Below are 13,038 nucleotides of genomic sequence, written 5' to 3'. Positions count from 1 at the left end.
TTATCACCAGGCAGTGATCCATGCAGTTAAAACATCACATTAGAGGCTCTCAAGACCTTTATAACCTTTTCCCATGTTGCCAAAGTCTATGCAAGGTTTGGGATAGTTTTCTAAACCAAATTTGACAAATAGACCTGCCCAAATCACAACATCCTTATAAACCATTTAATCTATAATTAAAGCACTTAACATCTCACTGAGTGAAAGTAGAACCCTTAAATAGAAGAAGATGAGAACACAAGTTTCTACCAAACTATTGTCTGGTGACTTGAGAAAATTGAATCTAATAGAAAACAAAGGATAATTGTACTTTTTCTGAAGGTGACTGAATTCAAGCCACTAAAATGTTGGCACTAAAATCTGAACAGTCTTTCAATATACATAAAATGATATTTCCTTTTAAGCTGGTTATAAAGAAACAAAGATGAGATGTGATGTCATTATGTGATGTCTTATTGTTTGGCAGTTTGAGGAAAAGATTGCAACCAACTGCAAAGTCTGAATGAAGACTGAAGAAGGCCACACAAGAACATCATTTCCCTAAGTGATGCCTGTGGCACCCGTAGACCTGACAGCCAAACCAATTGCCTCCTCATTCATAGAAATTCCCACATCACTGAATGAGGAAGTAATGGAGTAAGCTTTTTTGGAGTTTACCAACAGAAATCAACAAATGAGCTCAAGGCCTAGATCAGAGATGTGCCATGTTTGAACACACACATTTTCCTAAACAAGGCCTAAAGAATGCTTTAAAACATGAGGCTTGAGATCTAGATTTATTGACTGCCATTGATGAGACTCTAAATGTCTAAAATCAGTTCCCACAGGAGTCATGAGATCTTAAAGAATTTATGAGAATATACAAAGTATTACAGTCTGACTCGGTTCAATTTCGAAAGAAACTCCACCCAATTGCAGGTCCATTTCCTCTGGCAAAACATCTGGTTAGTGAGTCAGCACTGAGACCCGTGGTCACCAAACACGGTCAAGTATCAGCAAACACATTTTTGCCCACCAAGGAAGAGTACAGAAAAACAGAAACAAAAATATAAACTGAGCTGAACTAACGTTCCCAGACGTTACTGAAAGAAAAAAAAAAACCCCGAAAGCCTCATCGTTCTTGAGCTTTATCCATATTTATGACATTTACGTTTACACAATTTTTTGAATACTAAAATGAAATACAATCCAAGCATATGATACGCAGTTGAACATTCTTGACCAACAGCTGCACTGTGGCAGCAGTTTTCCCATTACCAACTCCGAACCTTAATCGCACAGGCAACAATTCCCACACATCAGCTGTGCTATACAATCAATTATCAACACATCATCTTGGCAGTCACAGCTGTAAAGAATCCCCCTTTCCGGTGATTCATGGCACCTAATCTGGAGCATTCCTCCATCTCATAAGCAATTTTTCCCAGGCAGCAAATTAGGTTCGGTTCTGGTACCAAGAGAGGCTGGTGTGAAAATGAGGAATCAGTATCATCTTTAGAAGAAAGAGGGACTCACTGTAAATGTCAACCAAGCTTCCCTTAAGAAAATACACACTGTAAAAAAAAATAGCTAAAAAAACAATGCTGCACCCAATCACTGTCTATAGAAATATCTTGAAAAAGTATGTTTTCAAAGCCAGAAGCAAAAATTTAAATTTCCCATAGTTAGTCACAGGTAGTACTGGTGTGTAGGTTATCTGTGCATGTTTAGTGCTCCAAATGTCTGCATCTGTATTCCAATTTAAACCTGAAGTGTGCATGGCCTAAAGCAGTCCTTTTTGCATTATATAAGTTAAATATGTACCATACACCACTATGTTCCTTGAAACATTTCCAGTGATAGAGTTGGTTCTATATCCTAAAATCTAAATAAACTAGAAGCCTAATATAATCCAAGGCAACCCTGAACATATATAACTATATAACTGAACTATATAAATGCATCATATAGCACTACACATTCATGATAATGTAACTTTTCCCACACGTCAAGTCGTTCCTATGTCAAGTCAAGTCAAGAAGCTTTAATTGTCATTTCAACCATACATAGCTGAGGCAGTACATAGTGAAATGAGACAATGCTGGAGACCCGGGTTCGAGACCCACTTGGAGCGGTGGTGAGTAGGACCTGGGGGTGGTTACATTGGTGCCGTGACCCGGATGGGAGTGAGGATTAGGGTGTTGAGTGTAATTGAGGCCAGCGGTAGGTGCTGTGCAGATAAACCTCACTCCCCTGATCTCAAGAGGCGAACTAGCGACTGATGCTAGGGGCTGCAGTCTTTAGCCTCCTTGTTAGAGCACCCACCGCCCATGCTGAAGAGCCGGGTTCAAAACCCGCTTAGAGCGGTGGCGAGTAGGACCCGGGCAGGGGTTACACTCACATGATTGTACAAACCTACCACTCATAGTCTAATCAAGGTGCCTTTTGGTAAAGCTTAAGAAAAGGAAAGAGAAACAGGAATAGTGTGCCTGTTCTCATATTTATTAAAAACATAACTTTTCAATGTGAATTAATCTACAGTATAAACCTTCCTAATACTGCCATTGTCCCATTAGTAATGGGACTGTTGCTGGTTTACTTCTACTGATTCTGAAAGAATGATACCAGATGCTGAATGTCTGTAGGAACACTTCATGCACAATATCACATCACACCTGTGATGCACCGTTAAAGAAACAGCCTGCTCTTTGTATCTTCTATTATATTTATTAAAAACACAACTGTTCAAGGTGAATAAAGTTTTCATACATGACTAAATCCTTAATTGGAGCTGGTTTTATGCACTGCACTCCAACATCCGATGGTATGACGGTAAAGCTCACAAACTGACTCAAGTGTGAACCCATTTTTATAAAGGCTCAATAGACCATCACTGACACCAGCACTGATGCATGAGTGGAAAAGGGAGTGAATTGGAGAAGCAGTCAGTATTCCAGTCAGACACCCTACTGTAACAAAGATAGGCCTGATCCAATTAAAAAAATAAATCAGTAATATTCCCACTATGATTCATTCATCTATGTTCCCAACACAGGATCACCTCAATGTCTGTATTGTAATTTGTTCATGAAGCACCAAAAAAGGCCTGTGTGAAATCACCACCTCCTCTGAATTCCTACTCCTTAAAAAAGAAACATCACCCACAGAGCCACCTCTGCTGGCTGACAGGACGAAGCCTTCAACTGCTGATAAACTACCATGAAGTAGCACTTCCCACACACCATGACGTAGTCTGTACAGATACCAGGACGTGTTTAATATATTGACCATTGTAGGTCATAAATTGTGAACAAGAAGACTCTTTATATGGATTGGGTGTGAGCGTGGGACAGAGTGTGAGAGGCAAGAAAGACTGAAGTATTCAAGAATGCCTGGAAATATGGGGGCAAAAGGTGAAAGGTGACATGGTTGTGGATGTGAGAGGGATGCAGCTAAGTAAAAACTAACAAGGTAATGAACAGGAACAAGAATAAATCTTGACTCTCCTAGCAAGATAGGCAAATTGAACCATATTAGCTGTCCTATTCAAATGCACCAACAGAACCTTCTCCTAAAGAGTTTAATAAAAATTACAGAAATGCACAGTGCCCTTTTTTTTGTACTGTGGTTCAGCCTTGACACAGTTGCTATTAAATAATGTGCAGAATTCACTTCATTCTGTCCTAATTCTGCAGACCACCAAGAAGGTTTTTTTCCAGAACTTTCTCAAGTGTGTTCAAGCATGCTGTTTGCATTAGAAACCTCCCTAATACTGCCAGTGTCCCCTTAGCAATGGGACTGTGCTGGTTTACTTCTACTGATTCTGGAAGAATGATACCAGATGCTCAATCTCTGTAGGAGCACTTCAGATACAATTTCACATCGCTCTGTGGAACATCCACCTGTGATGCATTGTTAAAGAAACACAGATTTACAGCAACAGTGCAGTAAAATATGCATTCTCTGAACAGGTCTCAGAATGCATTTCTACCAGTCCATTAAATGATATTATTGGTGCACCCACTCTTGTGGACAACTGCATTCTTTAAAAATAATGACTTGATGCTAAAAATGCATTTGTATACATATATGAAAGAATCTGAACAGACCATTTTACAGAACTCTGTTGTGAAAGTCAAATCTGAGCCAGCATCAGAAAACCCAAGTCTTACTAAACCATAGACCCTAACTCAACATGTTTCCTGTACCTCTGGCAAAAGCACAATACCCATGACTACAAGAGAAATTTTAAAAATGGCTGTGGAATGGTTCAGAATAACTGCTGTAATTGCAGATCTGTGACATCTAGCTCCCAAGAGCATTAAACAACAAGCTGGAGATAGTAAGAAAGGATCGTGTGAACGTTTGGCAGAAGTAAATATAAATTAAGGTCAGTGCCTTGTCTTTAAATACTTAAACTTAATTTGTGAATGGAAAGTACCTAGTACCCATGCATAACCTTATGGAACACAATTTTCCAGTACAATGACTGATGATACTGTTTCACATGCCCTTTGGTCACAATTTCTTCAGGACTGCATGTACCCCATGCCCCTGCTGAATAGACATTCCAACATTTTGATGATTTAGGCACCCAGTAATAACAAGAGACATATGTTATAGGGAATAATGACTGCAAATCCCACTATTTGCACATGCATGTCCCTATTAAAGTTATTAAAGATGATCCGAGTAATGAAGTGACGAATAAAAGTAATGATCAACAATTATCCAAAAGTATCCACAATTATATTAAAAGAAAATTAGCCTAGTTTGATGTTAGGAATTAACAAGGTCACACGCATGACAAAGTCACACGTGAACACAAAGACATTAACAAAAACATGCAAAAGTTTAGTAGGACGGTACCATGCATAGTGGAACACCATGAAGTGAATGTGCAAAATGAAAAAGTGCCCTGTTTCCTTTTCTCTCTGCACCCACGCCCAAACCACCATGCACTTACATCTGTCTCAAGACCACACAGCACTCAAGCATGCAAACCAACCCAGACAAATAAACAAAAAACACGCCTTGAAACAGGTGAAGGACACAACCCACAAACAGGTGGCCGCTGGTTCAGAATGCATCTCTTCAATGGGCTGAAAAGAGAGATGGCATTCTAACCCGCCTTTACCTTTCTGGGTACTAATGGACAAGCACTGATTGCCATCATCACCCTCCTCAGGGAGTGAGCTGCATTCCACTGGGAGGCGTCTGTCCTGCAGGAGTGTCCAGCAGTTGTCGGTCAGGAGCTCGCAGAAGCTGCGGCATGGCATCTGTGGGGACAGGCCTGGCATCCCGCAGCTTGGCATTGCCAGCAAACAGAAAAACCACTCCACTGCCTCATGGCAGTTTGACTGAATGAGAAAAGCCCACTCACCCAGAAATGACTGCACATCTTCCACACTGCTCTGGTTAAGAAAGTTGGGTATAATGAAACTACCATTTTTCAGACTATGACAAAATGGCAAATCAAAATCTACCAGCAGACAGAGTGGGGATTTAGTGGCAGGTATCTCACTAGCAAAGAAAGACTGATTGCCTTCTGCAGTTAGTAACTCTTTTGAGACAGAGTATTCATGGGAATACTGTGTCATGTTATTAAGATCAGCATGCCAATTAGAGCTATTGTCATTTGATGTGTTTCTATAATCACTGACACTTTCAGAAGAAATGTTTATGCTTATGTTTAACTGACTCGAAATGCGTTCATCCATTTTTGAGAGATCCACTTTGGTCAGATTCTTCTCCAGCTTCATATCCTCTGTGACAGCATGGATATTATCCCCGCCAATAGACAAATTGGTTTGAACTTTGTTGACTTCCTGGATTTTCGTCAGAAGGGGTAAAGTGTCAGGTTTAATTGTAGGCCCAGATTCAGGTTCATCCCCAGACCCAGAAAGAGACCATGATCCAGAGTCAGACTCTGACTCAGGACCATGTTCTACCTCTGCACCCCCTCCACTCCCCTTCTCCTCACCCTTAGCATGGACATCCACATCTGGAGCATCTGTACCTTTTGTCCACAGGTATTCTGTCGTAGCTACCGTTTTTGGAACAGTTGTGCCCAAAGTTGTGCCCAAAGTTGTGCCCAAAGTTGTCGCATAGGATGGTGTCGGAGTGCCCTCGCTGTTGTCCTTTGACTTATCAAACCAAAACCATCCATGTGAATGCCCAATACACAGACCCACCAACACACCAAGCCATAGTCCAAGTGAAGACATCTTGCTCAACATCTGATCTTTCAGCAGCTCACACGGGGTCTTGCAGCAGGCATGCCCACAGTCAGTAATCCACACTTACTCAACCTGGAGTCACAGCACTCAGCCCCTCAAAGCAGGCAGAAAAAGTCTAGAGGAGGAGTAAACTATTCTTTATGTGGGGGGGCTGATTTCTTATTGGACTGAGCTTGGGACTTTTCCTCCCACAGCTCCTCCTTCTTCTTTTGTTTCTGTAGTGATACAGTGTGTCTGCTGATAGATAATCTTGCCAAAAAACGCCTGTGAGGCTTCCTTTTGTGAATGCTGGTGATTTGAGCGACTGGGACAAATGCCTGGCTGATGGAACTTTTTTTTTTTTTTTTTCACTTTTACAGTCTTTACAGAGGCACACACATTCCACAGTCTACCCTCCTGCAGTTTAAATCGACTGTGCAAAATTAGTCTTAAAACATTTTTGACTCTTACGATTAAGGATAATTTATTGTAGCATATCGTATTTGTGGTTTCAAAAACAGGTTAGCACTATTAGATCAATGTAGATTACATTTGATTATATTTAATTAGACTATATTCTGCAAAATCTTTTTTTTTTTTCAAATCTGAGAGCATTGAATATCCATCAGCTGCAGCTTTCCCATTTCCTTTAAAATAAGTTAACCCTATAGAGCAAATTCAACTAACAAGACATCCTTTCGGATAGCTAAGGACAAAAAATGCATCAATTCTTAAATATTAAGTAGGAATGTCAAAATATGTATCAGAGTACAGATGAAAATGCCTTTTCTTACCTCTATCAGTGTAGGATATAAATTTTTCTCTATCTGTCTTTCTTTCTTTCTCTCTCTGGTCATTGTAAATTATGCTCTTTGGCTCTACCTTGCAATTACTTTTCCACCCCCAACTCTCCATTCCATGCAGGGAGTAGTTAAACAGTGATCTAGGACTCTCTCTCTTGTTCAGACTGGTACAGACAAGTCCATAAGATCTAGTGACAGGACACCTATTAATGGGAGCTACAAAATTATTACAAGACAAACACCTAGTTCCATACTCACATAGAGGAAATGCAAAGGATGATCAGAAGTGTGCATGCATGGCTGCTCATGACTTTCAACTCTATATCATCTGTCTAACAACAGAGACTATTGTGTCAGGTTAGCTCAGCGGAAGAGAAATTCTTTTAAAAGCAGGCACTTCCAGTAGACTTGATAGTTAATTCAGTATTATGTCTTAAAAGTGTTATTAACAGTTAACAGTTTTTTTTGCTTGTCAGTAGGACTATAAAAGCTAATAAATTTTAGCTTAATGTGAGCCCCTGGCTCTCAATTAAATATTACCATATTTACAACACCTACTAAATATGTGGATACTGTAGGAGTACAAAACACTCTGGCAAATATTTAATCCTTTATAAGCATCCCTAGTACATGAGGTGACTGAATGCACTTAACCTAAATCTGGACATGAACTGGTTTAGAAGCAGTCATACTGAGCCTAACCGGACTCCTAGCATATTTGACATACTCTGTCTGAATTAATAATAATAATAATAATAATAATAATAATAGATGGAAAAGGCTGGAAGCCTGTGACTCCTGTAGTTGCACCGTCGTTCTGTTTAAAACCAAGCTAGATGAAGAAACAATAAGCAATGGGACAAATAATTTCCAATGTGGAAAAACCTACGCACAAGATACTTGACCCGCCTCGGCTCTCAAGGAGCAACTGTGATTCGTGACCCCTCCTCTTTTCAAACATTTAAGCCAGGAAACATGGTCAAAATGAGTTGGGTGTCATTGGGGAGTAATGTGGGAATGACATGAACAAATGCTAAACAGCATCCTCATGCCAGAACCAGCCGAAAACACTAGTGGGTCTTAAGCAATGACAAATGGCTATTGAGGAAATTGTGAACAGTTGCAGAAAATGGTCCAATACGACAACTGTACCGATATGCACCAGTGTGGAAGCTGATGTGCCAAAAAAACAAAAAAACAAAACAAAAACACAACTGTTGCTCTGTGCCTCTATCAGCCAATGAAGAAAAATATCTGATTCTTACAACGAATGAAAAAATTATGATCATATTTATGGTTTCTAAAACAAGCCATTCATCGTACTATGACATCAACATGAATAGCATTTGGATAGATAATTAATAGAGTTTATCTTACAAAACATTTTGCAAGTTAATTATTCAATAAAATTAAATCTAAAAAAAAATATTTGCTAAAGTAGATATTATTATTATTATTATTATTATTATTATTATTATTATTATTACGCAAATAATATGAAATATTAGTGCTTAAGACCAAACATGCAACAGTACATTCAATTAGTTTCACCATGACCATCATCCCTTTCTTTCCAGGAGGTGGAATTTATGAAGCTTTACACAGTCACAACCATTCATAACCTCAACTCACAATGGGCTTGTTCTTTGACTGAAAATGCAATAAATCACTTCATGGCTCGGGTATGTCCATGGATGGGAATCCCCATGCTCTATATGTTGACTCCCTCATAGGACCTGTTCTGAGTGACCTTTCCCAGCATGCACTCCACCTCTTTCCCACAGCTCACTCTTGCTGGAGTTCCGTTACTGGGACACGAAGTTCCCTAGTGTGTTTACTGGTCAAGCTGTACCATGGCTGTGGCTTTGTAAAGTATTGCTGCAGCTTCCTCTGCCGCAGTCTAGGCATTTCCCGTGCATGTGCGCCTCCTGCAATAAACCCCCAACCTCTTTTCCTTCCTTTCTTTCTGCACGTCTTTTTTCAGAACTTTAAGCATTAAAAATGTCTTATGAACTGGGAAACCGACTTTCAGACTTTCATGCAACAAAAGTCTCAAATCTGGAAATATCATAGTCTCAGTGCTGGTAAAATTATAATAATGAATAGGCAGGAATATATTAAGACGTATGTCTGTACTACAGAGGATTTCTGACTGCCAGATTGATGGGTGGCCAGGCCTTCATTAGGGGTTGATATGTTATTCTCTCATTCTGTTCCTCTGTACAGGAAACTGCCATCACGTCCTTCAATGATTAGATAACACTGTTTGTATTTGCTTTTAGTGTTTGAATTAAGTCATCAATTAAGCTGTCTCCTGTTAGAAGTGAATTATATTAAAACTGTAGATATTTCTGGGAAGTGAGACCATGTAGACGACTTAACAACTCTGTAGCATTTGTTACTGAATGTACTGTTTTCAGGTCTCATTATTAGTGCAACTGACTGTGTACAATTTATACAAAGCTAGGTGAAAACAAAAAGGGTTTCGAAATGATAAAATAGGACAAATTCACTAATATAGGGATGCACTAGCACAGAAACTGATGCAAAAAACAATCTGTAGTTTTGTGCCTAGATAAGCCAATAAATAAACATGAAATATGATCAGTAAAATCTTAAAAACATGTCTGATTCTCATAACTAATGAAAATATAACCTTAGAAAAATGGATTTATGGTTTCTGCAACTGGTTATTTATGGCACTAGATCAACATGAATGCCAATTTATTATTATTATTATTATTTATTATTATTATTATTTAATGGAGACAATCCAAGACATGTTACTTATTAAATAAAAGTAAATACAAATAAAAAATCTCAGAATGTGCGCTGTGTCTGCTCAACAGCTGGTAATGAATTGGCCAAATACTAATGTTGATCGGAATATATAATTCTATCTAATTATTTGCCAATTATTATTATTAAAATTATTATTATTTTAGCTTATGGGTAAACATGTAGCACAAGTACAGGAATTTATGACTTCCTCTCCAAGAACAGGAATTTATGGCCCATAACACAGTCATTACCACTCATAACCTCAACTGACAGTGGGTTTTAAAATGTGTAAAGACCAAATGAAACACCACAAATGGCAAATGCCGCTTAACTACACAGTGCAAATTAAAATCTGGTGTACCGCTTAAAAACTGTGCATGAGGTATTGTCATGCTAATTTGCAGCCAGCCATGTTTAGCCGTGTTTACTCTAATATGCTTCATTGTCTTTTTATAGACTCTTTTCGGTCACTTATGTCAAGCATTTGCAAACTATATAAACAAGAGAAAGCATGGTGTTGAAACTGAAATGCCTCACAGCTTTGCCAAGATCCCGAGCTCGAGTTTCTGTCAATATGGAGTTTCACATGATCTTTCTGTGTTTCAGGTTTTCTCCATGTTTCTCCAGTAGGAGGATTAACTATGCTAAATTGACCGTGTGAATTAAAGTGCGAAGGATCGTATGTGCTGGGATTTGAACAGTAACCGTTAAGCCGTTACCACAGATGCACCTGAAATCAAGTGACATGAGTTTGGGTTAATTCCCAATGTATAATTCCCTTGGCAAACTAGAGATCTGCAGCAATTACGCAGAGCCGCAGTGTACTCTTTAATTTCTGCAACGATGCTATGTTTTTGCAGAAACCGGCGTCCTGTATGGGGCTCCAGCTCAGGTTATAACTGATAATTAAATGAGTGGTATGAATGATGGCTCAGACAAATGCAGACTAAGCAATAAACACAGTAAGAAAATTAAAGAGCTTTTTTTTTTTTTAACAGAGCAAGAACAGAGTTTGCAACATTTCTTTCCTTCTTTGCTTTAAAAAGTTTAATAAATGTTTACAATCCCTCTTAAGTAATTAGCAAATTGAGCAAATAAATTACAGAGCTCATGTCTTTATTAAACCTCACGTCAGAATAAAACGCTTTCTATTGCATTTTGTATTACTTTTATGAGGCTAAAAAAAAATGACTCCAAAATATATTAGGCTATAGTTAGGATAATAATAGTAAGATGACATTACCACCAAGAGTGCAACATGAGCACTAGTGAGTGGCGCAATAAAAGAAATGAAAGGAGATGCATTTGCAGCCTGCTTGTAATAAACTTGTCTGTACATAGATAATAACATCTCTGCATCTTTTGGAAACATCTCTGTCTAGTTTTGCTGTTACACTCTCTGAAGATTTGTAAAAGTGGAAGTGTCCATGTCAAACGTAGACAAGCACAGTGTTTATTATCCCTGAGACAAACCAGATGTGACAGAATCATTGCTTATTTTCAATGCCTTGGCTGACAAAATTGTGCTTTCACATTTGTCCTTCACTGTAAAAGTAAAATTAAAGTTGAAACTATCCAGGAGATGTCGCTGAAATACAGCGTATACCATAAACTGATAATGACTTTTATGTATAAAGTGCAGTGTAGTGCTTTTTTCACAAACCTTTTTCATAACTGGAGAAGTGTTTAAAATATGTATTTGGATTTAATACTTGAGCCCAACTGTACACTACATATCTTAACAGAAAAGAAAACGATAGATTTTACTGGTTAAAAAGTCACATAATTCCTGTGTCAAAGATCATGTTTCCATACGATAGAGCAAAAGGAACCCGTCAGCTAACAGGTCTTTATGTTATTCCTCCAGCGTGCCTGACCCAGCCTGTCTGAGCCTGTGCAAGCACTCAGCAAAAACAACATCCTTAGGCCTGGTAATTAGCAGCAATCAGTGAAAATCTGTGCACAAAGTGAAACTCCACTGACAAAAGTCATCATTCAATCTTCAGTCTGCTTCGCTAAACCATGAGGAAACTGCAGTCCTGGCAACCTGGACGTGACCGGGAAGTTGTTCATGTGTGAAATGTATTATGTCTAGTGCTGAGGCTATCAGCCGTAATAAATAAATAAATTGCTCAGGAATGCCTAACTCCGGATGTCTAACTTCCTAAACTCTACACATGTGATCAGTTCAACAGTTTTTTTTTTTGCTTCTTCTTTCCATCCTGAAAAAAGTTATTGCTCTTAAGGAAGTTTTCAGATGACAGTGATGATATGCACAGTTGGAAAAAAAAATAGGTTAGTTCTGAACTGCTGATGTACCAAGTGTTTTTCCCCCCACTGCCCCAGCAACTCCAGCTTTAAAGTGAAATGATTATGCTTTATCAGAAGTGACTAAGAGAAATACCTAAAAGAAACTTTTTGGATCTTCAGAACATCAAGAAAATCGTTATAGGCGGCCTTTAAATGAGCAGGTTGGTATAGTAAAGAAGAGCATCATTTAAAGAAGAACAATCATTAAGCTAGCTTAGCTAGGTTGTAATTTCCAGACAAAAGCAGCTATCATGAATGCACATTACAAAGTATTAGTAACATGTAATAGCAAGTAACTTACTAAGCAAGGCAATCAATGCAAGATAATTTCATGCAATATTAATTACAGTGCATTCAGATAGTAGTCTAGTAGAAAAATCCACATCAGACTATATTCCATACCCCATAATGACAAAGAGAAAGGTCATGCTGTATGATACAACAAGCTCTGCACATCTGGATTCTGGGATTTTCTGCAGAAGCTCTGTCAGGTTGGAGGAGGAACATTGGTGGACAGCCATTTTCAGGTCTATATCTAGGGATATTTGATGTAGTTCAAGTCCAGGTTCTGGCTGGGGTACCCAAGGACATTCACAGAGTTGTCCTTAAGCCACTCTTGCGTTGTTTTGGCTGTGTGTTTAAGCTCTGTCCTGATGGAAGATAAACCTTCAACCCAGTCTGAGACTTTGTCATAGATTTTCAGCTGTTACACCTTATAGACAGTGTACCTTCCCAAATCATGTCAGATCTATTGAATTTGCCAAGGTGGACTCCCAATCAAAGTGCAGAAACATCTGAGCACAAATCGTTTTTTGCTTCGTCATTATTGGGTATGTGTGTTAAGTGTTTTAAGCAATTTTAGAATAAGACTACAACATAACAAAATGTGAAAACATGGGTCTGAATATTTTTTTGAACATACTGTATGCAGCAATTTTGCAAAAAGC

At 38.6% G+C, this 13,038-nt stretch overlaps 1 protein-coding gene across 5 annotated transcripts in view; it reads right to left on the bottom strand.

Annotated features, from left to right (window-relative positions):
* Positions 1-13,038, bottom strand: part of col18a1a (collagen type XVIII alpha 1 chain a) — a 79,693-nt gene that overhangs the window by 33,821 nt on the left and 32,834 nt on the right. Inside the window, exon 1 of one of the 5 annotated variants that reach the window (XM_058391465.1) lies at positions 5,963-6,319. The exons of 1 other annotated variant lie outside the window; for it this stretch is intronic. In XM_058391465.1, coding sequence (XP_058247448.1) covers positions 5,963-6,218 — 256 coding nt within the window. In that variant the 5' untranslated portion in view covers positions 6,219-6,319. 3 more of the 5 variants (XM_058391466.1, XM_058391468.1, XM_058391463.1) reach the window with 3 other exon arrangements.

This window comes from Hemibagrus wyckioides, linkage group LG06, assembly GCF_019097595.1.
Source record: "Hemibagrus wyckioides isolate EC202008001 linkage group LG06, SWU_Hwy_1.0, whole genome shotgun sequence".
Classification (NCBI taxonomy): domain Eukaryota; kingdom Metazoa; phylum Chordata; class Actinopteri; order Siluriformes; family Bagridae; genus Hemibagrus; species Hemibagrus wyckioides.
This window is presented reverse-complemented; position numbering and strand designations above follow the sequence as displayed.